This window comes from Pagrus pagrus (assembly GCF_965226575.1).
Source record: "Pagrus pagrus genome assembly, chromosome: 3".
In the NCBI taxonomy this organism is placed as follows: Eukaryota; Metazoa; Chordata; class Actinopteri; order Spariformes; family Sparidae; genus Pagrus; species Pagrus pagrus.
In genome coordinates, this window is record NC_140187.1 from 35,022,375 (window position 1) to 35,049,691 (window position 27,317).

General features: G+C 42.5%; 1 protein-coding gene across 3 annotated transcripts; it reads left to right on the forward strand.

Annotated features, from left to right (window-relative positions):
* klf15 (Kruppel like factor 15) lies at positions 1–26,135 on the forward strand. Of its 3 annotated transcripts, none has more exons than XM_084349430.1 (3): positions 1–208; positions 2,583–4,052; positions 24,341–26,135. In XM_084349430.1, the coding sequence occupies exons 2-3, from the start codon at positions 2,815–2,817 to the stop codon at positions 24,507–24,509; spliced, it is 1,407 nt and encodes a 468-aa protein (XP_084205556.1). In that variant the 5' UTR covers positions 1–208; positions 2,583–2,814; the 3' UTR covers positions 24,510–26,135. The 3 variants fall into 3 exon arrangements, with proteins under 3 accessions (XP_084205556.1, XP_084205557.1, XP_084205558.1); XM_084349431.1 differs by having other exon boundaries at positions 2,587–4,052; XM_084349432.1 differs by having other exon boundaries at positions 24,319–24,490.
* The last annotated feature ends 1,182 nt before the right edge of the window (positions 26,136–27,317 follow it).

Below are 27,317 nucleotides of genomic sequence, written 5' to 3' on the forward strand. Positions count from 1 at the left end.
ACAGTAAACCTGTAACACGCACTGGCAGTCATGTGACGGTCATATAGTACAACTCAGCCTGCACTCAGTCAGTCCAGTCTGAGAGCCACTGCTGCCGCTGCATGGCGAGTCTTAAGGACAGAAGCTGCTCTGACGATAAACTGCCCCGGACCAGAACACTCTGCCCGCGCTCTCTGCTCTGGGATTATACTGGCTGTGAGTGAACAAGGTAGGACTACTGCTTTGGATCATGTTTCGATGGATTCATGGTGCGCGTGTGTGCTCGGAGCAATATGCTGCAGCAGCTGCACGAAAACATGTTTACGTTGAGAGTGGAGCGCGCGCCTACTCACGCGTCGTGCAGGCTGCGGGTCGGGCACGCGGTCTGCACTCCGGACTGATCTGGGCTGTGGATCCGTCTCTGCGCAGTTTAACAATTCAACAACATACATTAATGAGTTTTGTTCTCCTTGCTGCTGCGCCTGTGACATGATCTATACACTCCCCCGCTCCATGCTGCCTGCGAAATCTGATGCTGAAGAACAATTAATGGTTATAATTGTCATTACCATAATTAGCCAGATAAACATATTGTGTTGAGTTAGAGTTGTAGGGCCCGTGCTGTTTCTATCCTTTACTCTCCACAAAAAGGTGAAATGACTCTAAATGTTCCACAGCCAGATCCGTGTGATGACTGCTGTGTGAAGTCTGTCCTCCAGCTTCAGAGACAGACTGGACTGATCATGTGTCTGTGATTGTCACGCACGCCAGCTGATTCACGCATACGGCGGAGGAGCGCGCGCTGCTCCCGGCTGCCCCTTGCGGTGTTTGGTGATAATAATGTTGACAGGTTTTTTCCTCTTTCTTTTTTTCATATCTGTTCTGGACGGGTTTACTGTCGGTCACTTAGACCATGCAGGGGCCCCTGGAAAGGGAGGGCGGGTCGGGGAGGAAGGGGATGGGAGAGGGAGAGTATGACCGAGGCTCTGTTCCAGGAAAATAACCTATTTATGAAGTGTGTAGTAGAACATTATCAAAACAAATGAGATCAAGTGAACCATTAACAACATATATTCTTATTGCTGTTGAGCCACATGGAAAGCAACAACAGTGTGCTGAGCAACAGGTCATAAAGTTGTAGCCTTGAACTTAAATAGGGCACCTGAAAAGGTGAATGAAAACCCTGTTTTAACAGGAAATGCAGTAAACATGCAGTAAAACTATAGACAGAAAAAAATGTATGTAGTCATACCATGGGAGATCTGTTGTCAATAACACTTTATGATAACCATCATTAATATATATGGTAAATGTATAGTTCATTAAACTTTAATGATAATTATTAATGGTAAATATTTATTTAAATGTTAACAAACAGTAAAATACTGTACTAAGCTACTCAGTATTTAGTAACCATTTACAAATGATTATGAACATCCAGCGTAAGGTAACACTTTATATTAAGGTCCTTGTAATAAGTGTTAGTCCCGTGGTAATAAGGCCTTTGCAAGTCCTCAGAATATGCTTATTAACCCCAATGATGGAAAAATAAACATGTTTATTGTTAGATTATCAGACATTTACAAGAAACATGCTAAAAGTTTATAGACTGCTCAAGAGCGTTAAAGGTATTTCAAATATATTTACTAAGTTGAATTAAGAGTTCAGCTTGTAAGACATCTGACTGTTGAGTCTCAGTAGGTCGCTCAGGAGGTCAGCCAGCCACCAACTCAAAGCATCAGTATTTGGCATTTATCATCAATTATGTTTTTTACAAATTGGACCTTTAGCCTACCTATTATTTCATTGATCAATCTTTACTGAGCTTTTTTGTTGCTTTATTAAGATAAATGCATACCTTAGTATGTACTAACAAGCTTTTTGCAGCTTTTTAAAAAGTAATCTTAAACAACTGTTAAGTGCTAATAAATGTCTTATAATCCAACAATAGAAATCTTTATTAGTACTTTTTATTATTATTATTCTAACTTTTATAGTCTTAATACCTTGCAAACTAGCGTCATAAGAACCTTAATGTAAAGTGTTACCAAATACACTCAAAATAGGTTGCTGATTAATTTATTTTTCAAACCTCTAATTGATTAATAATCATCTTCTTGTTGCTGCTCTATTTGTAGTAATATCTGAAAATGAAAAAGAAAACACTAAGTGAGTTTGACATTTTTGATGTTTTTTTTCTCCCTAATGGCCTTTATCAGTGGGTGTAAAGGGTCACAAGCAGAAAGGCTGGGGACCAGTGCAGCAGGTGATTGTATAACAATCAATATATGACACAGAGACTCATTATCCTTTGTGTTGTGTCACTGATAATGTAATGTGGGTGCTCTAAATGGCGGCCTCATTCAGATATCAGCTCGTAGGTCTAAAATGCTGCAGCATTTTGCACACACAGACTGTGACTATCAGCTCATATAGTCTGACAGATTGATCGGAGGATATGGGACCGTATACATTTTTCATTGGATGCATAATCACCAAATACTCTAAATTTAAAGTCAGAATGTTCTTTTAAATCTGAGCAGTAGGCACATGTGGGATTAAGATTATCAGACTTCTCACTGTCTCTGTTTATTTCTCTTTAGAAAGACTGTATCCTGGCCGGAGACCTTGGATTGTTTCCCTGACGCTGACTTTTTCCACCCTGAGAAGCACGGCAGGTGTTCCACTATCTCACCCGAGTGGGACGCCTGGCCTTGGTGACCTGGGTTTGTTTGGCCTAACTTTCCCAGCAGCACAAGGAATAATTCTCCCACAAATCACCCTAAACACAGACTTCAAGTCCAACAAGAGACAGCAGTTTGGCACTATCCAGGGATGGTAGATAACTCCCCAATCAGGGGGGGAACTTTTCTTCCTTACTGTGGCTCTCCACAGGCCTATCGGCTATCAGACATGGTGACAGATCTGGGCTCCTACCAGGTGATACCCTCGCCTTTTTCGGAGGATGACCTGAGTGAGTCATCCAGCCCCTGCTCCTGTTCCAGCCCAGACTCCCAGGTCCTCAGCTCTAGCTATGGCAGCAACTCTAGTGCTGAGAGCCAGGACAGCATCCTGGATCACCTGCTGTCCCAGGCCTCTTTAGGAGGTGCCAACAGTGTACCGACAGGATCTGTGGCACCTATACCATTATCTCCTTTTCTTTGGGACTCGCAGAGAGATGAGCCCTCCAAACATGAGCCTGTGAAGGAGGAACATTTTGACTTCCTCACCTGGTCCAATGTGAAGACAGAGGAACAACCTGGAGGGTCTTTCCAGCCCACACTGGAAGAGATCGAAGAATTCCTGGAGGAGAATATGGAGGTGGTAACGAAGAAGGAGGAGATCAGAGAAAGTTGCCCAGGGTTGGGAATGGGACTGGAGGACGCTCTTGGTCTAGAGGTTGGCCTGGAGTGGTGCAGGGAAGCCTCCCCTGAGCCTAAGCAGGAGCCAGAGGACAGGTGTTCAGACCAAACTGTCCCCACTGCTGGCCTAGCCACTGCTGCCTCCAGTGAGACCAAAACTACAGTTAACCCCACACTTGAATCCAGCTCAGGGGCCAAGAAGGCTTCAGAGAGCAAACCTTCATCAGTAGACAGTGATACAAACAGTAGTGGGGTGCCAGTCATTCTACAGATTCAGCCCCTTCAGGTCAAGCAGGAGCCCACAGTAGTGCCTCTTACCCCTGTAGCCCAGCCCCCACAGCCTGCCCCGGCCTCAGACATCAAAATTGCACAGCTACTGGTCAACATCCAGGGTCAGACCTTTGCCCTGGTGCCCCACATCCTGCCCTCGCCCAGCTTTAATATCTCCTCCAAGTTTGTACGCATTGCACCGGTCCCCATTGCAGCCAAGCCTCTGGGGCTTGGGGATAGCTCAGCCAGCCAGGGATCAGGGATTCTTGTTGGGGGACAAAAGTTCCAGAAGAACCCAGTGGCGGATCTTATCAAAATGCACAAATGCACTTTTCCTGGCTGCACCAAGATGTACACGAAGAGCAGCCACCTAAAGGCCCACCTGAGGAGGCACACAGGGGAGAAGCCTTTCACCTGCAACTGGCAGGGATGTGGATGGAGGTGGGTACTGGTGAGGGAAAAGTTAGCTGATTGAATGAATGTATTAATGTGTACATGTAAAGATACAGCACCAAACACTCCACCTCAAAGACAGAATGATCCCTGTCCATTCCAAATGACCATAATCAGCCACTGCAACTTTTGATGCGTTTGTTATCTCACCAGATTAGAGTCTGTGATTGACTCATATTTATGATTAAGATCAAGATGTGGCTGCTTATATAAAGCCTGTTTGAAGGTTTGTTTGTCCACAAGACTGAGCAATAACAGCAGACTTCAGCATGTATCTGCATGATTTAAAAGGGCTTAACCCCCATTTGTTAGTGTGGCCAGTAATTATATGTCAGTGGGGCATGTCTGAGTGCTGTGCATGGTGTCATATTGCTAAATAGAACCAAGAGCAGTGCAGATTTTAACTGACACTTGAACTGACCTGTCGCTGTAAGGGTCATCTCTTAGCACTGACGAGGGGACTTGGAGGGTCTTGAGAGCCAGACCCCACCCCACCTCCCCAACGCTCCTAGTGACTGAAAATGAGGGAAACAGCTCATGAATGTCATTATTCGTAATTGGGTTCATTACCATGGAAGCAAAGCTTTACTGGGTTTCCATTTATGGAATGCCAGCGATATGCTTCAGCAGTGAGACGGCACTCAGTTATTCAAGGATCAGCAGTAGAAAAGCAGAGGAAAAACAGTCATACTGTTTTCTTTTCACTATGCCCTGGAGCTGAAGAGCTCTTAATGACTGTTACGCAGCCTCCCAAGTGTTGATTGGGATGATGTGAGCCGGTGGCAATACAGACTGGTTAGTTTTTCACAATGACACTTTGTGTCAGGCAGTGAGATATCTGGGATGTGCAAGAATAGCTGGGGTGTCTTTTTTTGCAGTTGTAAACTAAATCTGGGATGGAGCATGTGGGCTGCAGTCACATGGGCACAACACGGGCACCTCCTGTTGAGACTCGACAGCTGTGCAGTTGCTGGGGCAGTATGAGTGTGTGTGTGTGTGTGTGTGTGTTTGTGTGTATGCTTAATATAAAGCAGTAGGATCGAATCTGGAACCTGCTGTGTGAAATGGAGAAAGGCAGTGAGATAACTTTGGTGTCTTCATCAGTGAGGCAATTGCTTTGCTCATTAAAGTAAAGCATATTTCGACATTCATCAGTGTGAAAGTGTGTGTGTGTGTGTGTGTTTGTGTGTTTGTGTGTGTGTGATGGAGTGTGACTTGATGCTTTACAGGGGCATAAAAATTACATTAAAAGAAATTAAAAATTGCATTTAAAATGCATTAAAGCAAAACATTAAAACAAGTTAAGAAATAGGAAAGTAGACTAAAATAGAATAGGTTTAAAAGAGACAAGACAAGAAAATAAAAGTCACAGTGCAGTTCAAAGTCTTAAAATTGCTTCTGTGAAGGCAGTGGCAAACAGAAAGGTCTTCAGCCTTGATTTAAAAGAGGTGAGAATTGGAGCAGACCTGCAGTTTTCTGGGAGTTTGTTCCAGATATGTGGCGCATAATAGCTGAACGCTGCTTCTCCATGTTTAGTTATGACTATAGGGACTGAAAGCAGACCTGTACCTGATGACCTTAGATGTCTGGATGGTTCATAACGTGGCAGCAGATCAGAAATGTATTGTGGCCCGAATTTTGAAATCTATTCTTTGACTGACAGGAAGCCAGTGTAAAGATCTGAGAACTGGAGTGATGTGATCTACCGTTTTGGTTCTTGTAAGTACTCGAGCAGCAGCGTTCTGAATCAGCTGCAGCTGTCTGATGGATTTTTTAGAGAGTCCTGTAAAGACACCGTTACAGTAGTCGAGTCTGCTGAAGATAAATGCATGGACAAGTTTTTCCAAATCCGTTCTTCCTTGGCTCCAAAAACAATTATTTCAGTCTTATCTTTGTTTAACTGCAGAAAACTCATCCACACATCCAATCATTGATTTTTTTCAACACATCTAATCAGCGTTTGTATGGGATTATAGTCCCCTGGTGAGATGGTTATATAGATTTGTGTGTCATCTGCATAACTATGGTAACATAGTTTGTTGTTTTCCATTATCTGAGCTAGAGGAAGCATGTAAATGTTGAATAGTAGAGGCCATAGAATGGAGCCCTGGGGTACTCCGCTTGTCATTTTCATCCATTCAGATGTGTAATTTACCAATAGACACAAAGTAGTCTCTATCATTTAGATAGGATTAAAAACTATTTAGTGCTGTACCAGAGAGTCCCACCCAGTTTTCCAATCAGTCCAGTAGTATATTGTGGTCGACCGTGTCAAACGCAGCACTGAGATCCAGTAATACTAAGACTGAAATTTTGCCATTGTCTGTATTTAAATGAATGTCAATGAGGACCTTGACAAGAGCAGTTTCAGTGCTGTGATGTAGAGCTGTGCGATATTACGATATATATCGTAGTGCGATATAAAAATGTAGGCTACTTTTTTAGCACTGTTGCTACAGTAATGTTAACGTACACTACGGTTGTGATTTAATATGCCCTGTAAAGCACAACTCAACGTCGGAATGACCGTTGGATATCCAGATTTTGTGTTCAAAACAAGTTCGGTATGAGGGCGAATGTAACGGCAGCAACGCTACTGCTTTGTGGTAGCATTTTTACGTCACCTGCAAGGACTCGTTTACGGCACTGGTCGCTCGGGAGTAAACAGAGGCAAAGCAGCATGGTGGAGACGGAGGAGAGCGCGATGGAAGACGAAAATAACGTTACTAGTAACATTACATCAGACGCGGATACAGAAGCAGAACCCCAAGAAGATTTGGTGCCGAAAACGGGGAACCGGAATTCCATCGTTTGGCTTTGGTTTAAAAAGTCAGACACCGACCAGACAACGGTAATCTGCAGAAACATGCCGCCAACAAGTTGTTACTAGCGACTCGAACACATCTAATCTTTTCTACTACTTAAAGACACGGCCTGAAAAACAGGGTTAGCAAAAATAGTGCTGAGATGTGATTGATTTGAATATATATGTATGTATATATATATATATAATTCTAAGAAAAAATACTATATCGGGATATATATAGTTATCGGGATATAAAATTAGCTATATCAAGATATAAAATTTTGTCCATATCGCACAGCACTACTGTGATGTGATCGAAATCCTGATCGGAAGACATCAAAACAGCCATTTATTATTAAGTAATTGTTCAGCTGTTGAAAAATAGCTTTTTCAATGATTTTACTTAAAATAGGGAGGTTTGATATGGGCCTATAGTTATTCATTACTGATGTGTCTAGATTGTTCTTCTTCAGGAGTGGTTTAATGACTGCAGTTTTCATGGCCTAGGGGAAGACGCCTGAGAGAAGAGACATGTTGACAATCTGTAGCAGATCTGGAGTCATGCAGTCTGAAACTTTTTTGAAGAACCCTGCTGGTAAAATATCAAGGCAGCAGAAGGAAGATTTCAAATGTTGTATTATTTCTTGCAGGTTTTTGTCATTGATTGGGTCAAATTGTGTCATGGTGTTAGAGTTGGTTTTAGGTGGACACATGGATAACACACCTCCCGTACCTGGTATGGTGGCACTGACCGCTACTGGCACAGGAGTGTTTGTTAGCCTGTCGACAGTAGCAAACAGGGCATGTGCATTATTATTGTTTTGGTGCTAATGTCTGAAAAGAAGGACTACCTTGACCGTGTCTCTTTATAAATGTCAGAATGAACCTGGAGATTTGTTTTTCGCCACCTGCGCTCTGCTTTTTGCCATTCCTTTTTTTCCATTTTGACCAGCGTGGCATTTCTCCAAGGAGATTTTTTCTTACCAGAGACCACCTTCACTTTAGTGAGTGCAATGGCATCAATAACATTTGTAACTTTAGAACTGAAATGATCTACAAGGTCATTGACAGAGAACCTTGAGAGGGGAGGTGTGGAAGAGAAAGCCTCAATGAATATGTCACTGGTGTTTTCAGTGATGTAGCGCTTTGAGACGACCTCAGTTTGAACATTTGTGTACACAGATATATCACTCTCAAAGAAAGCAAAGTAATGATCAGAGAAAGCAACATCAGATACCAGAACCTTAGAAATGTTCAGACCCTTGGAGATAACCAAGTCTAGGATGTGGCCCCTGTTGTGTGTGGGCTGCGTCACATGCTGAGTGAGTCCAAAGTTGTCAAGGACACAACACAATTCTTTAGTCCATCTGTCCTCAGGTTTGTCGACATGGATGTTAAAGTCACCAACAATTAACACACAATCAAAGTCAGTGCAGATAAGAGACAGTAACTCAACAAGGTCATCAAAAAAATCCGTACAGTATTTAGGTGGCCTGTAGATGTTTAGAAATATAGCCCGAGAAGATGAGTTTAACTGAAGAGCCACATATTCAGAGAGTAAAATTTTCATAAAACATTTGCTTGCATTTGAGTAACTCATTAAACAGAATACTTACACCTCCTCCTTTTTTATGCATTCTAGTCTCTAGTCTTGAGTGTTTGAGACATTGTGAACAGCTGCACTGTTATCTTGGTCTAACCAGGTTTCAGTTAAAAACATAAAATTAAGATTGTGTTTGATGATAAAATCATGTATTAAAAAAGATTTTCCTGCCAGAGACCTGATGTTTAATAAAGCTAAATTTAGAGAGTCAAAACCAACTGTGCAATTTTTTGTGACAGTTGGCTTTTCTGGGGGGAAGACATTAACGATATCAACTTTGTAGCCTGGACCCTGCACATATCAGTTAGAGTTAGTTGTTTTGTCTATGTGGACATGATGTGCTCTGCTGTTATCAGACTGTGGAGACAGAGGATGATTTTGAGGAGGTGGAGGGGCGCGATGACATTTCGATGATGGTTGTTTCAAGCGTGGCGGTGGGAAGGGGGTTGGGCGGTGAGGGAGATTTAGGGGAGAGAATATGGGATTTGGACGTGGTGTGAGTTTGATTCCAGCAATGACAAGCTTTTTGATCTCGTCCGTGAAATCCAGGAGGGTGGAGGGGGGGGAGAGGCTTACTGGAGAGGGCGGAGAGTTGGGTGGGGTTCGGGGTGGTGGAGAGTGGAAGTTCCCTCTTGTTCAGACTGGAGGGCACTCCCCTTTGGGGGGCAAAGATGGCGGCGGGGAAGACTCCTCCTCCTAGCTCAGCTGTCTTCTCTGCTCGAAGCGTATCTCAGACAGTAGTAGTTTTTTCCTCCCGAGTGCTGACTTATCAGTTGTTTTTGTTTGTCTCGCCTGTTGTCCTTGGCAGGAGGAACTGATGTGTGGTGCACAGAGTAAAATATGTTGGAGGTTAACAACCTGATGAGGCAAAATCCATCTGCCTTGAAGAGTTAAGTGTTAAAATTGTCAATAAAGTTCACTAATTGAGCGGCACATGTAGCTTTGAGCCATCTGTTCAACATCAACAACCTGCTGAATCTCTCATCACCTCTTCGGACAGTCGGTAGAGGACCGCTGACAAACACCACAGTATCGAGAGATCTGATCTTTGAGAGATCTTTGGTGTTGTTCTTGCTGCAAAGCTGTTTACTTCCTACACAGCAACATCACCCACAATCAGTGTTTGAGGCCCAGTCATTAGCTCTCTCTGTTGCCCTTTTTTTCCTGGTTTTTCCTGGTGTTTTTCAGGTTGTGGGACAGAGAGCTTGCAAGGTCTTGTGAGAGTGGAGCAAATCTGTTCTTCAGATGTATATTTGTTATTTGGGTAGGCTTACTCTTACTTTTTGTTTTCGCTGCTGTCCACGGCTGTTTTCTCCTTGGTACGTGGGTTGAGGAGGCACTCCTTTCAGATGATAGTGCAGGCCAACCAGTCGCATCATAAATCTCAGGGCACTGGGCTCTGCCTGTTACTCGTTTTCCCATATCCAAGGTGAAGGATTTATCTTTAGGCTTTGCGCCAAGAGTGTTCCAGCAAGGAAGAATATTCCTGGGTTCATTATCCAGTCCACAGTACTCCTCTTTCGTTGTAGCATTGTTGGGGCTAATTAGCTGTGTGTTAGCAGGCCGTTGTCTGCTGTTCTGATTCCATGGAAGAGTAGTTTTGTTCCCACATAGCCCATTCACTTCCACATTTACTTCTATTTGGTGGGCCTTGGTTTCCAGCAAAACAATTTTCTGAAGGATCTTCTGAAAGTCGTCCACAGTAAAGAGAGGCATTTTGATGCTTGTTAGCCTTAGCTGCTATTAGGCTTGTGCTACTTCTTAGGCCTCATTCAGAAAGTACTGAAGAGTTCGGGGAAAATGTTGAAATAAGGCAGCAGCCTACTTTATCTCCAGTTAATTATACTCGCAGTGGTTTCTAAATATCCAGGAGTCACTGCCTGTAATCTCTCAGTGAAGAAAAAAAGAATAACAGTGGAAAAAAGGCAAGCTGAAGTGAGAGCAAGCAGAAAAGCGTCTGCACCCAAGCAGATACAGGAAGGAGGTGTTGAAGACATCAGGTCAGCCGGTGAGACTGACTCAAACTGGTAAAATTAGTGTCAAAAAGATTGGGACTGGTTTGTGTGCTTGTAAGTCAAGATTGTTTAAAAAAAACACAATTTTCAATTGTAGCGATTTTATGGCCCACTTTTAATGACAATGTTGGTGCTGCAGAGTAGGGTGACAGTTGTTGCATGGCTAATAGTTGACTGAAGATGACGCTTTTCAAAAACCTGATAACCTGGAAGAAACCAGTTCACTTTTCATCTTGGATGAATTCAGCAACTACAGTGACAGTTTTGTGTGAACATTGTAAACTGGCTATGGATATGATTTGTGCCTTTGATTAGCCATTGCAACAGCAGCTGAGGCTCATGGGTGTAGTAGTATAAGGCCATTTGCTAAATACCAAACCAATGCAAAAAACACGAGGCAAATCAATCAAAGGCTTGATATTTCATTGATTGATTTTCTATTTTTGGAGCTGCGCATCGTGTTCTCACTCACTCAAGACCATGCACCCGTCAGTGAATAGCATGATGTTATACACCGATCAGCCACAACATTAAAACCAGTGACAGGTGACGTGAATTACATTGATCATCTCATCACAATGCGATGTTCTGCTGGGAAACCTTGGGTGCTGGCATTCATATGAATGCCACTTGACACGCACCACCCATCCAAACACTGTTGAAGCAGCGTGCGCACGTCTGTCTGTCACTGTTTGACAAATGTTGTTACGCGTTCACAGACACGTGCGGTCGCAGATTCTGATGTGCGACCGGAAGTTGATCTGCACCGTGCGCAACACTCCGCGTACTTTGACGCCTCGCATAGTTGTTCTGTGTTCCATTTTCATCTAGTAGATGGCGCCATCGATCCAATACGAGATACAGACATACAGGCTTCTGCATGAAATGATTCATGTGTTCCATGAAGACAGAGAAAGAGTTCTGTTGCTGTTTCTTTACTTTGTTTCTCACATAAGACACAAAATCAATGACAAACATTTGTAAGTTAACCACGCCCCCCGCAGGTAATCACTTCATTGAGACCTGCTGGGACCGCTGGAGAGGTGCGTTAGGTTTGTATTATTAGATGTAGCCTAATTGGGAAAACACGGGCAGAAACTTAGTAACCTTGATACTGTTTTTTTTTTTTTTTTGTTAGGCTAGTTGTGCACGTCCCGTGACGGGCATGCAGTTCTTAGCAGGCAGGCACTTCTCGGCATAACAATTCTGAAGCCTAATTTTGTATTTACTTCAATATCAGCCATTTTTAAATAAAATATTTGAGTGAATAAATTATGGTAAAGCTCACTAGGCAAGACACGTTTATTTGTATAGTACATTTCAACAACAAGGCAATTCAAAGTGCATTACATAAAATATACAGCAAGTAAAAGCAATAGGCATCATAAAGAAATTAATCACATTAATGTAAGTACAGTTAAGTATATGGGATAGGAGACAGATATAAAAACTAAACAAGGCAGATAAAACAGAATAAAAGTTACAGTGCAGTGTGAGAAGAAGGCTCAGATTTGATTTAATCAAAGGCAGCAGCAAACAGAAAAGTCTTCATCCCTGATTTAAGGAAACTGTGAGTTGCAGCAGACCTACGGTTTTCAGGGAGCTCGTTCCAATGTGTAACATAAAAACGAAATGCTGCTTCTCCATGTTTAGTTTTGACAGAGAGCAGATCCGTCCCAAATGACCTGAGAGGTCTGGAAGTCGGGACTATTTTCTGAGAGGGGGGGCGGGATTTTTGTTGGGAGGGGCGGGGGAAGCACGCACTTTTATCAATGATTAAGGATTTGATTTGAAGTTATTTTATAATGGCGTGCAGTTATAAGAGAACTAGAATGGATGAACACGGCATCTTTATTGTTAAGAAAATGAAACTTTGATCACTAAATCAAGCCATTTAAGGAACATAACAGCATTATTTGTACCCTTGAATGAAAAAAGAAAAGTCTGCGCTCCTGACTCAGGGCTTTCATGCATTTCCAAAAGTGGACCTTCTCTCAGTTGACCTACTGATGAAGATTTTAAGCAGGATGGAGACATCGCTTTCATCGATAAGGTCACTGTGAACGTTCATAACGGTCAAATGTGTTAGTCTCTCCTGCGTCATGGTGCGCAGCCAGGTTTTCAGCCTGCGCAAGGCTGAGAAAGAGCGCTCGGATGCCGCTACAGATATTGGCAGGGCCAGACACAGCTTGATGAGCTTCTCCACCTCCGACAGCATGGAGCGGGTTGGGGCTGCAAGGTATGCAGGATGGACCAACAGCTTAGCCGCTCTCGTGGAAAGGGGGTCAGTTCCGGGGGACCCACATCCACTCGTTTCCACTGAGCCGCCTCAAGAACTGCCTGCTCTCACCCTGCAGCTATGCGGAGTCCTTCCTGATCAAAACACTGCTCCACCTCAGAGCGCACCAGGTCCAGATGCAGCCTGACTCCTATGCCAGATGCATAGGACACTACTAGTATGTAGTCAGGCAGGCTGCATGTCACATCAAAAGCATAGATCTATGCATTAATTATATGAAAGAGATAAATGTAAGTCAGAGTCTTTATTGTTTTTAAAGCGTAATGCAGTGGGTAGGGAGGCTGATGGGGTGCAGGGGGGCGGATGCGGCCGACAGACAGGGAGACAGTCCAAAGATCTGATGACTGGAGAGACACAATCCACCCTCCTGGTCCCACTGAGGACTCGAGCAGCAGCGTTTATATATATATATATATATATAAATCAAACTCTGCTTCTTTGATCTTCTTCTCCTCCTTCTCATTCTTCTTTTGGCAGGCAGTGTATGGCTCAATGCTGCCTCCCCTGGTTGACTACACTTCTATAAAATGAAAAGGCCAACTACGTGAGGCGTCAAAGTACGCGGAGTGTTGCGCATGGTGCAGATCAACTTCCGGTCGCACATCAGAATCTGCGACCGCACGTGTGTGTGAACGCGTAACAACATTTATCAAACAGTGACAGACAGACGTGCGCACGCTGCTTCATACGTACGCAGCTTCTTGTTACGCGTGAAATACAATCTGCACGTAACAACGCACTCACGCATGCACGCATAACAAAGTTATCATGCATGCACACACACGTTGCTGCGCATCTCTCTAGTTGTTTTGACATCAATATACCTTCATACACACACACACACACACACACACACAAAAACTTAGTCATAAACTTTAGAAAAAAGTAAGGTTTTACGCTCCTATACTGGGCACTTTTAAAGTGCTCAGTATAGGAGCGTCACTCAGGTCCTCAGGCAGGGTGTTCCATTTACTTGGGGCATAGATACAGAAGGCAGCCTCCCCTGCTCTAGAGTTAGTACGAGGGATGGTTAAAAGACCGCTGCCGGCGGACCTGAGAGTTCTTGCTGGTTCATATCTAATGAGCATGTCTTTTATATACTGAGGTGCGAGGTCATTTAGAGCTTTGTATACAAGTAGCAGAATCTTAAAATCAATCCTAGTTTTGACAGGTAGCCAATGTAGAGATCTAAGAACAGGTGTAATGTGTTCAAACTTTTTTGTTCCAGTGAGAACGCGTGCAGCCGCATTTTGAATTAACTGTAATCACTGTACAGCTGATTTTGGGAGGCCAGTGAATATTACAGTAGTATAGTCTACTTGTTATGAATGCATGGATTATTTTTTCAGAGTCTGCTTTTGACAGGAAGCCTCTTAATTTTGAAATATTTTTTGGATGATAAAAAGCTGATTTTGTGATGTGATTGATATGGCTCTTAAAGTTTAGATCACCGTCTATGATTACACCCAGATTTCTGGCTTCACTTTTGCTCTCCAGGGACAGAGAACTGAGATGAGCTGCAATTCTCTGTCTCTGAGCCTTTGCACCAAAAATGAGTATTTCAGTTTTATCTTTGTTCAGTTGTAAAAAGTTCTGACATCCACAGATTGATATCATCAATACACTGAGTCAGGTCCAAGAATCGAGCCTTGGGGTACTCCACACATAACACCCACTTTGTCCGAGACAAAGTCTCCAATGGACACGAAGAACAGCCTGTCCTGTAGGTAGGTTCTGAACCAGTTTAGAACTGGGCCAGATAGGCCGACCCATTTTTCTAGTCTCTCTAATAAAATATCATGGTCAACAGTGTCAAAGGCAGCACTGAGATCCAGGAGCACAAGAACAGATAGTTTATTAGAATCTGTGTTATATGCAGATCATTCACAACTTTGATAAGTGCTGTTTCTGTGCTTTTGATTGATAAAAGTCTAGAAGGCTGTTTGATGTTAGATAGCTGTTAAAGGATAACTACCGTTTTTTACAACCTGGACCTTATTTCTAGCAAACTATATGGTCATTTATTCACCCAGATAACTTTGGTGTCATTTGAAGTCGTTCGGACGAAATTAGATCCAGCGTAGCGCCGATATATCCATATAATGCGAGTAACGGGGCATCAACACACAGCCTCTATAACGCATTATCTGCCACGAAACTAGTTCATTTCACCAATATTTTGTTACGATATGCTAGTGCTATTCCCCTCTGAGTCCGGGCTCGTCCGTTATCAACATCCGGGGTCAAACTAGCAGTAGCAGCTACAGGTAAACAAGCTGGGCTGTCGCGGGTGCGCGCGCAGCTCAGAGACGACATCTTCCAGGTCAGAGGTAGTAGGGCAACCTACAGACCCCGGATGTTGACAACAGACGAGCCCGGACTCAGAGGGGAATAGCACTAGCGTAGCGTAACAAATATTGGTGAAATGAACTAGTTTCGTGGCAGATAATGTGTTATATAGAGGCTGTGTGTCGCTGCCCCGTTACTCGCATTATATGGATATATCGGCGCTACACTGGATCTAATTTCGTCCGAACAACGCCGAATGACACCAAAGTTATCTGGGTAAGTACATGACCATATATTTTGCTGGAAATAAGGTCCAGGTTGTAAAAAACGGTAGTTATCCTTTAAGCTAAAAGTAAACTGCTTTTTCCAAGTATTTTGCTGAGGAATGGCAAGTTCGAAATGAGCCTATAGTTAGCAATAACTGTTGCATCAAAATTGCTCTTTTTCAGGAGTGGTTTAATGACAGCTGTTTTAAGTGCTGCAGGAAATACGCCTGATTGAAGAGAGCAGTTAATTTCTAATACCTCATATGCTAAGCAGTTAAAAACAGTTTTAAAGAATGTGGTAGGGAGAGGGTCCAAGCAACAGGTGGAGGATCTGAACTGCCCAACAACATCGTCCAGTTTTTTTTTAGGTCTAACGGGGCAAAGTGAGACGTGGCAGCAGTCATAATCCTGGAGAACTGGGGGGTAGGTTCAATTCTGGATGTTGATGCACCAATGTTCTGTCTGATAACTATAATTTTCTCGTTGAAAAATGTAGCGAATTCTTCACATTTTTCAGTGGACAGCATCTCTGATGGGGTTGTAGATGTTGGATTAATAAGTGGGTCAACAGTGGAGAAGAGCACTTTACTCTTGTTGATATTTTGATTAATGATTTTAGAGAAAATAGAACTGTCTGGCCTGTTTAATTTCTTTGTTGTAGTGATTGAGTCTATCCTTGTAGATTTCATGGTGAACCTGAAGTTTGGTCTTTCTCCACTTTCATTCTGCCTGGCGACACTCTCTCTTAAGCTGCTCCATTTCTCCAGGGGGCTTTTTGTTTTTCTTTGTTTTTAGTTTTAACAGGTGCAATGCTATCAATTATATTTTGTATTTTTGAGTTGAAGTTGTTCACAGGATCCTCAGTTGATGAGGCCATGAACAACGATAACTCATTTACAGTTTTCTTGAAGGTTTCAACGGTATTATTGTTAATGATACATTTTTTGATTGTTCGGGTACCCTTCTGTTGTACAGGAAAAGCAGAGAATATACAACAGTGATCTGAAATAGCAACATCCATGACACAGGGTACGGTTATATTAAGTCCTTTTGGTAAGTAAGTCCAGAGTATGGCCCTTATTGTGGGTGGGCCCTGAGACATGCTGAGTGAAGTCAAACGTCTCCAATAAGCTAATGAAGTTTTGAGCATCTGGGTCTGTTTTATTATCAACATGGATATTAAAATCACCTAAGATAATTATACAATCATAGTCGGTGGAGACCTTGGACAGTAGCTCAGAGAATTCATCAAGAAAGCCATATTTAGGTTTTGGTGGCTGATAGAACGTGATGAGCATTGCAATTTATAGATATAGCAAGCTGTTCAAAAGACGTGAATTCCCCGACGGGGGATTTTCTTGCAGCTTTAGAAATCAGACAAGACAGCAGCTATCCCACTGCCTCTTTTATCAGGTCTGGTGGTTTGGAGGAATTTTAAATTAGGAGGTGCTGTCTCAATGACTGCAACTGTGCCATTTCTGTCCAGCCAGGTCTCAGTGAGTAAAGTGAAATCCAGGTTAAGAGTACTTATAAGGTCATTAACTATAAATGACTTATTAGTTAGTGACGTGACGTTTAATAAAGCCATTTTTATTGTTCGAGGTGCATGGCTTTGTGGGGGACTGATAGTTGGAGCCCGAACCGGTAATAAATTGTTTTGATTCCTGTATGTTACAGGGACATTTCTGGATCTGGGTCTATGGTTTATTAATACAGGAATTTGTATAGCAGAATGATAGTCATTACCGTTAGTAGAACAGGTTGGACTCACCAAACAACAGTAGTGAAGAGAGGATTTTAACGTAAGTTCCACATCCACAAACTTTGGATGTACTCCATCGTATCTGAAGAGGTGTGGGCGGTTTAAGAAGGTGCCAAAGTTGTCCACAAACGCTATGTTGAGTGAGCAGCAGTATCCCTTGAGCCATGTATGAAGTTGACGGATTTTATGTTTCCAAAGCTGGGACACGGCAGCGGGCCGGAGACGATGAACTTGTGGTCTGACTGTAGAAGATTATCCATAAGCTTCATGAAGTCTTCTTTAAGTGTCTCTGATTGATTGTTCCTGAGATCATTAGTTCCGACGTGGATGATTATAGTGGTGGCAGACAGGTTTTCATCCAGCAGCTGTGGGATTTTGGAGTCTATATCCTGGACGCGGGCACCCGGGTAGCAGAGTATAAAATAAAATGCCCTGGTGCCAGACACCACAGGACACCCTCAGAGGTCTTAAAGGGGAACTACCATTTTTTACAACCTGGACCTTATTTCTAGCATAAAATATTATCATTTACTCACCCAGATAACTTTGGTGTCATTTGGAGTCGTTCGGATGAAATTAGATCCAGTGTAGCGCCGCGTATATCCATATAATGCGAGTGACGGGGCAGCGACACACAGCCTCTATATAACGCATTTTGTGCCACGAAACTAGTTCATTTCACCAATATTTTGTCATGATACGCTAGTGCTATTCCCCTCTGAGTCCGGGCTCGTCTGTTATCAACATCCAGGGTCAAACTAGCAGTAGCAGCTACAGGTAAACAAGCCGGCTGTCGCGGGTGCGCACGCAGCTCAGAGATGACATCTTCCAGGTCAGAGGTAGTAGGTCAACCTACAGACCCCGGATGTTGATAACAGACAAGCCCGGACTCAGAGGGGAATAGCACTAGCGTATCATAACAAAATATTGGTCAAATGAACTAGTTTCGCGGCAGATAATGCTCATAGAGGCTGCGCTTCAGTGCCCCGAACATTCGCATTATAGGGATATACGCGGCGCTCCAGTGGATCTAATTTCGTCCGAACGATGCCAAATGACACCAAAGTTATCTGGGTGAGTAAATCATCGTATTTTATGCTAGAAATAAGGTCCAGGTTGTAAAAAACGGGAGTTCCCCTTTAAGTCCATGTCTTGACAGGTCAGAGCTGTTTTGGCTGCACAAGGGGAACCTTCACAATATCAGGCAGGTGGTCATAATGTTATGCCTGATCGGTGTATACTCCGATACAGTGTTTTCTATGGATACAGTGTGGTTTTTAGTCTGCCTGTAAAACCAACGTAGAATCGGAGGAGTTTTTAACGCTTTTGGCTTGACTGGAACTTCCACTTCAAAAGAGATGGCTGGCCTCGTTGTAGTCATACATAGTTAGTATGAATACTTTTGCACAAATTTGTCCAAAATTAAGAAATTAAGTTATCAACACAAGCTCGAAGACCCAACTCTTGAAATAAGTTAAAGGATAACTACCGTTTTTTACAACCTGGACCTCAATTCTGGCACAAAATAAGATCATTTACTCACCCAGATAACTTTGGTGTCATTTGGCGTCGTTCGGACGAAATTAGATCCAGTGGAGCGCCGCGTATATCCATATAATGCGAGTGATCCAGGCACCGAAGCGCAGCCTCTATGAGCATTATCTGCCACGAAACTAGTTCATTTCACCAATATTTTGTTACGATACGCTGGTGCTATTCCGGAGTCCGGACTTGTCTGTTATCAACATCCGGGGTCTGTAGGTTGACCTACTACCTCTGACCTGGAAGATGTCATCTCTGAACTGCGTGCGCACCCGCGACAGCCGGCTTGTTTACCTGTAGCTGCTACTGCTAGTTTGACCCTGGATGTTGCCGACAAGCCTGGACTCAGAGGGGAATAGCACTAGTGTATCATGACAAAATATTGGTGAAATGAACTAGTTTCGCGGCAGATAATGCGTTATATAGAGGCTGTGTTTCAGTGCCCCGTCATTCGCATTATATGGATATATCGGCGCTACACTGGATCTAATTTCGTCAGAACGACTCCAAATGACACCAAAGTTATCTGGGTGAGTAAATGATAATATTTTATGCTAGAAATAAGGTCCAGGTTGTAAAAAACGGTAGTTATCCTTTAAGCATACATGCAGGATTCAAGCAACCTTAGCCGCTAAATGAAAAGGAGTTTGAAAAAAAGAAAAACGTGAACACTTGTGCACTGTGTGTGTATCAGTTTTTCATAAAAGTCACTGGAAACAATTGCTGTCTTTTCCTTTCCTTAATTCTCTTCTCTCAAAAATTTCACTTTTTGCTCGCAACATTGCTTCTTCATTCTTGAAATCTTTTTCCTTTTTTTCTTTTAATATGGCCCCAAAACTTGTTGTTTTTAAAAGGCCTAAATGCACTTACTAAGTTTGTATGTCGGAATGTGTTTGGGAAAAAAAAGTCCATGCACTTCCATAGTATTTGTGCTTTTATCATTTCTATGTAAGCACTCATAGTTTATGGGTTCACTAGTTGCATGTTTAAACATCATATACTAGTACTATAAGAGCCCGTATTGTATTGTTTTTATCGAAACAGCGGTGCCTAATACAGTATGCCTCTGCCCAGTTCACTGTCAGATTGTTAGCAAAATAAAGAGCTGTACATGTTATATTGCATCTGTCATTCCTATTATTAGTTGGCAGTTACTGATTGTGGGCCATAAAGAAGACTACAAAATGACGGTAGAGTCAATACATTCAAAGGTACATGTACAGTTGGCTACAAGCCATCTGGACAGTATAACCAAGATGCACAACGAGTTGCAAAGGGGTTTTACCGTCATTTTCGGTAGCGCTAAAGTACTCTCACGCATTACTTTTTAATGGCAGTAATCTTGTAACGTAATGAGTTACTATTGAAAGTAATGTTACCCAACACTATTTGTAAGATAGATCGCAAGAATTTTTGTTTGAAGCTGAAGTAGACAGTTTTAGAGAAAGATAGTTGATTATTGAGTCTCATTTCCAGGTCTTCAAATACTGACACTTTGGGTTGGTATACACACAGAGCCAATGGGCAACCCAAACCATCTTTCAAACTTACATTATCAACAGAGTATGAACAAACAACAGTTTTGACATTATGTCAAAGATGTCTGTGTATTGTGTTACAGAGATGTGTAGTGAAGTTAGCACACTCAGTACCAGGACTGGCGACTGTGGCAAATTCAATGTATGCAAGGAACATGACATGTATTCATAAGGTATGCTTACATGTATATATGCATGACATAAACCCTCCTTTACATGCACATATTGACTGATCAATAATATCCCTCAAAAGCTTTGTGTTGGTCCATTGGACTATAGTACAAACCTGGCACTCGCCACCAGTCATGTACTGTACTTGTAATGCTGTGTGTGTTCCAGTACATGAGGGGAGCTGCAGAAATGTGTGCGACAGCAATCCAGGCTGTGTGTTCGAACTAACAAAGGGCTCTTGTCTGTACACAAAAGGCAGGATGTAGTTTGGAGGGAAGTGTATGTGTGGGACCAGTGTGAGTCTGTGTGTGTGTGTGTGTGTGTGTGTGTGTGTGTGTGTGTGTGTGTTTGTTTGCGTGCGTGTGTGTGTGTGTGTTTGCGGGCATGCATGCGTGCGTGCATGTGTGTGTGTAACCCACTATGCAATGGGGTAAATGAGGGGGCTGACCAAAGGAAAACAAAGTTGGGAGAAATGTGAAAGTAGCAAATAGAGTGAGGAGAAGAGAGTAACTGAGAGTTAAAAAAAAAAGAAAAGAAAAGACAGGAGAAAAGTGCTGGTGGGTTGGGCCGGGGGAAGGCCTGTTTCAGTTTTGCACACAATCATTTGAAGGGAGAAGCTGTGAGGAAGTGGAGCGAACAAAGAAAAAGTGTTGAATAGTTACCATGACTGTGGGTTAGGAACGTTCCGGCTGCCATGTTGAATGAGAGGGAAGAGAGGGATCAGTCAGGGTTCCTTATAGACCAGGAGGAACAGGGAGAGAACCATGCACTGAGTCTGCTACTATATAAATGTAGAACAACAAAGTCTCCTCCAGGTACATCAACCTACCACATGTTGTCTTTTCAGATTTTTATTCGTGGATTGTTTTGCTGGTTAGGCATCAGAAACGTGCTCATGTCTCATGACCTTTCAGGTCCTCATTGACCCTGGCCAAAACACATTTACATGCCCACCATGTGTGCAGTATCAGTGATGGAGTGTAACTAATTACATTTACTCAAGCACCATACTTGTACTTTAGTATTTCCATTTTTTTATATTTCATACTAACTGTAACCCTACATTTTGGAGGCAAATATTGTACTTTCACTCACGACATATATCTGATGACTTTAGTTACAGTTTACAGATTGCAAGCTGCCACAAAGAAAAAGCAGCACATTTTAAAATTAACTTGATTTTATTTTATCCCGATCTAATGTGAAAAACACCGATTCCAATAATCAGAAAAATGCTGAAAAACAGATCTGATAATTATCCAGGCTGATAATCAGTCACCCCTCGTATACAGTACATAAGTACATGGTACATATAAACAGGTAAATACATTTTACTTTTACTTGTAGTTTTGACAGTTTACATTTAATATCAGGTACTTAAAGACTTTACTCAAGTACTATTCCAACGGATTTCTTTCACTTTTACTACAGTAATATGATAACATGATAACTTTACTTTTACTTAAGAATGACTTTTGGGTAGTTTTTACAGAGCAGAGAGTCTGGCGGTGCTGAGCGAGGGCGTGACGATCTGATGGTGTTCACTGTCTGATAACTAAACAGATCCTTCACTCAACAAAATATAGAGAAATGTCCCACAAAGCAACGTTACAGGACCATCAGTAACGTAGTGACTGGTAGTGTCTTTGGCAACTTATATGAGGAAAGAAATACCGCAGTTATACGTGGAAAAGCCTCTGTCCTCCTGTCTGTCCGACTGACTCTTCGTCACATTCCTGCCCGAAAAACAGCGTCTGTCCCCGGCAAAAACTTTAACTCACCAAGTGTTTGTCTCCTTCACTATTGTGTTGTTGTAGTTACTGTCTTGAAACAAAATCACTGCAACGGTCAGCCCTCCTGACCGCGACTTCAGTGAACTTTCCCCCAGAAAACAGCCTCCCTCCCCGCGAGTGAAAGACTCAGACAGCGTCCTGTTTACTGATGGTGATAATGTAATTATGTAATTTAGAGAGAAAAACGTAACTTTGTCACTTTCCAGGATGCATGGTGGGCCAGGATCTCAATCACAACACATTATAACTGCATCCATATGATTATAAACAGTCAGCATGTAATGTTTAGATTAACAGGAGGACACCGGGGGAAACACGTTGAAGAAAACACACAGACGTCAACATCATGACTTGTACCGTCACGCCTCTTTTGGATCCACAGCGCTGGCTTTCTGTGTGAATAACACACTGGTGCGTCTTTATGCCGGAGCTGCTTGGTTCTGTGTGAACCGCTGCTGCGGCGATAATGCGGCGTCTTCTGTGGGAAAGAGCTGTTTACACAAAGAGACCATCCCTACAAACTACATACACCAGTTTGTAGATCAGATTGGATGCACACAGTTTACTGGCAGACAGTGCATTGTACAAAACATTTGTTCAAGCCTCTATCATTGTGTTTCATTTCATTGTGATGATGAAGCTGACTGCCTGCCCCACATTACCTTAAATACAGCTGCACTCATGGTCCTGTTCAGTCCCTTGGTTAGAAGATATAACTGGACCAAACCTCTGTCCTAAGTCACTGTGTAGACTTGACTTATTAGATGGGCTGGTGTGTGGGGTTGTAGTAGAATGGTCTTATTGGTGTCAGATGTTGCATGTAATTAATCGTGTCTATTACTGCAGCAGCATTACTTTCACTTCACTGCGAGCATGTTATAACTACATACTGTAGTCTGGCAGGGTTTTTCTGTAGCTCCTTAAGTGTTGCTGCTTAATTACAGGGTATGATTGTATCGATTCATCATCTTGTCAGGTCAGCAGAGCAACATCTGGGCTGCAGAGCTCAGCTGAGGACAGTCAGTTTCTGGGAAGAAGCCTCAGAGCCGTCTTTGGCTCCAGCCACATTCGTGCTGATGACAGATAAGTACACTGTGAGATTCAGTAAGAACATTTCTGGCTTTAGCAGCTGTTGTGTTCATTTTGGGAAAAACAGAGAGTTGCCAAAACTAAATTCAAAATAACTGCGCAAGGGAATAAAGGAGGAAAGATGACGGTTTTAGTTTGTCAGTTGCACTGTATAGGGACATTTGGTGCTCTGAAATATCCTTTGAACACACGTTTACTCTAAAGATAATTTTTTTTGTCAGATCCACTCTTATTGTTTGTTCAGATGAGGCGAGAAGGCACACAACAGTTTCTTGATGTGTTATGGAACTAGTTACACACAAATGGTGTATGGTGGTCTTTGCCAAACCACACACACCTGAGACAATCTTTCTTACATTATGATTTATTTTCTATAGAGGTGGAACAGTCAGGTGGAACAAACTACTATTTTTACTATATAACTACTCATGGTGGAGTGTTGATGATGAGTTCAGGAGTCTCACAGTCTGAGGAGTGAAGCTGCTCTGTAGTCTGCTGGTACAGCAGCAGATACTTCTGTATCTGTTGTCAGATGGCAGCAGGGTGAACAGACTGTGTCTGGGTGGGTGTTGTCTTTAAGTATCTTTGGGCTCTGTGCAGACGTCTCACTTCACTGATGTCACTGATGCTCTGTAGATGGTACCAGTGATGTTCTGGTGGTTTTAATCACCCGCTGTAGACTCTTCCTGTCCCAGATGTGATTAACCATGCCAGTTTATGATGTTTCCAGTCAGGATGCTTTCTATTTTTGGGGAATTTAGCCATCTTAAGTTATGTCAAGAACTAGAGCCTTTTTGTGCTGTTTTATGTTATTTAATATACAAACACTACAGTTTTTAGATGTTTTTCAGTTTTTAGCAGCAGCAGATATGACTGATTATCTGACACATTGAAGTTACAGCTTTAGGCTCACTGTCTAACTTAGTTACAAAGTCCAAGTGAAGTCAGGAGACATTGTTGGTAAAGTCAAGTCTGCTTTTTCCAATTTTTTCAAGTCAAGATTTCTGACTCTAGTCCAAGTCATGTGACATGAGTCCACACCTCTGACTTTTTCCATTTGTCTTTGTCTAATATAAAACAGCTCCTCTTCTTCTCCCTTCCAGGTTTTCCCGGTCGGATGAGCTGTCTCGACACAGACGGTCTCACTCGGGTGTGAAGCCCTACCAGTGTCCAGTGTGTGAGAAGAAGTTCGCCCGCAGTGACCACCTGTCAAAACACATCAAAGTCCACCGTTTTCCACGAACGAGCCGGACAGTTCGCTCAGCTAACTGACGGTCCGCTCAGATCACTGGGATCACTGGGAATGCTCAGATCACTGTCATACAGACGTACATAGGAGCAAGATGTGGGCATGAGTACTCGGTTTGAATATGTGAGAGGAAGAATGCCTTACTTTGTATCTTACTACTTTACAGTCAGTGATTGTTCTAAGTTATTGGACGAAAGTAAATGGACACCACCCTGTAATCAACTAAAGGTTGTTGGTGATGTGGTATGTTGTATTCCTTTCGTTTGCTCTGTCCTTATCACCTGCCTCAGCAGAAGATAAGATAAGCTTATTTTCATTCAGTCTGGATTAAGTGATAGTTTTGGTCAGAGTTGTTCATGTCCATTCTGCCTGGATCAAAACAACCGCCATTTCTCATCTTATGCAATGTGTAGGAAGTCAGATTGAAGTTCTTTCAGACCTCATTAGGTACTACCAGAGTTGCAGTAACATTTCCTGGGGTCCACAGGGGTTTCTGCTGTAAGGTTTCTCTGCTAGCTTTGTCCTAGTTCTTGCTGCCTTGCACCATAGTTCATTGACAGAACAGTTGAAGAACATCTTCATTATTCAACTTGGGAGACACCTATTATAATATGTGGACATGAACTACTGATTGCATAACAAAATAAGGGAAATCTGAAAATAAGCTAATGAGACCCCTCTTAGTCTTTGGTACCTTAGTGAACCTGCTGAGACACATGGAGGAAAAAGTTAAGCACTAACTGATTGTTGAATCGACCTTGTGATGAGTGTTAAATGATCTTTGTTCATTGTTTTATGAAGCTAAGTCATGTGTACCTACTGTACGTGCTGCTCTTCTATATGTCTGCTTTTCTGGCCTTACTGTACCACAAAATCCTTACTGGAGAGCCAAATGCCTTGGGAAATCAGGCTTTTCAGTGATCCATACTTTGTTGGGGTGTTCAGTGACTGTTCAGAAACTGTCATAACATGGAACATATCAGTCAGTGCATAGCCAAGGAACTGAATGTCTCAGTCTGCTATTAATAAATGAACTATTATTTTGCTGACAACTTGACACAAAATCTGCCTCAACTCTGGTTCATCTGTTACTGGAGACACCCTGACAGCCTTTGACCTCAGCTTGCAGTGATGTTACGTTGAGGTGACATCGATGGACACACTACAAACTACAGTATGGTGCTGAACTACCAGGAGGATGAGCTTCTGGGAAATGTAGTCACAGCATACTTTTCCAGGCCATGACACACTTTCTATTTCCTGATTGCTTTCCAACAGTGAACCCGCTGTGACCATGTAGGGGTGTGACCATGCCGTCCATGCGTAATTCATGTATGTAAAGCCACAACTAAAAGGGGTACACAACATTGTACATCATTCCTTTCATTCAATTTTTGAATTTTTAATGCTTGTGTGAACACAGGTGTTTTATCGCATCCTATGAATGTATGTAAATATGCAGGAGTGTACATCGCTGCATCCAGGAAACACACGGATACTATTCTGATACCATATCTTAAAACAAATCAGTGGTTGTGAAGATTTCTAGTGTAAACCCTAAATGTGTACATAATTTAACATTTCAGTACATATGAATATATTATATATATTTTTTCTTTGTTCTTTCCAAGATGCATTTACAAATAAAACTGAACAGAAACAAATATGTCTGTGTTGTCTTCAGTAAGTTGTACACTGCTGTATTTAAAACTTTAAAGGGGCAATATGTATCAGTATGGCCAAAATATTAGTTGAAACATTCATTCATATCAACAGAGTGTGAGGAAACAACAGTGACTTCTGTCAAAGACATCTGTCTACCTTCTATGTAGTCTCTGTAGCTACCTTCAAATTCTGGCCATATTTTAGAAATTACACCTTTAAGACCAATGACGTGAAGGTTGACATAGGTTTTTGTAAACAGAGGCTTCGATTGTCAACCCGTTTCACCATCTTTTTGAAAGGTTATTAACATCTACATGCTCCAGAGGCCACAAAATGAGTAAAATACACCCTTAATATAGAAGAACTACAAATGAACTTATTTTAGTGCAGTGATTTATTTTAGACAAAGACAAAGAAAATTTTACATTTACATCCTGTGGCGGCTTTCGTGCATGCGCGATTCGCAGCCTGGAAGCGGAGGGGTGAACTTCTCCAGCTGGGAGGGAGTGCTTTGGGATGGGGGAGGGGCCCACGGCAGCACCTGCTGTTAGTTGAGAAGTGTAAGAACTTTCTCGTCAGAGTCTCCAAAAGTCTCCAGTAACACCAGAAAAAGTCGCTAGATTTGTCGCTAGTCGCTTTATTGAAAAAGAGTCGCTAGAGGGGTCTGAAAACTCGCTAAATATAGCAACAAAGTCCCTAAGTTGGAAACGCTGTAGCCATGCTTCAAAACAACGCGCTGCATTGTGGGTAGACTGTTGCTAGGCTACGTGGAGTGTTGCATTCACGGTCTGAAACACTTGAAATGTCTTGCGAAACGAGTTGCCCTCTGCATCTCTTCAATTCAATTGTTTTCAGGCAGGCTGGACCACAGGCTGGGCCACTCGGGGGTTGGTTCTGGGCCCCATGTGGCCCGTGGGCCGCTGATTGAATAGGCCTGGTCTAAGAGCTATATTCTTTACTCCAAATTGTTTAAATGTTGTATTTATTTATTTATGTATTTCTTCCTTTTTTTGGTCTACAAATGATCAGTACACAGCTCCTGACCCTGTTGTTCAGCGGCTAACCCAGTTAGCACACACCAAGCCCCCTGAAACAGCAAATGGCTTTAAAGCCAATTTGACACCTTGGCTGAACCGTGTCATTTTAACAACACACAATGCTCACAA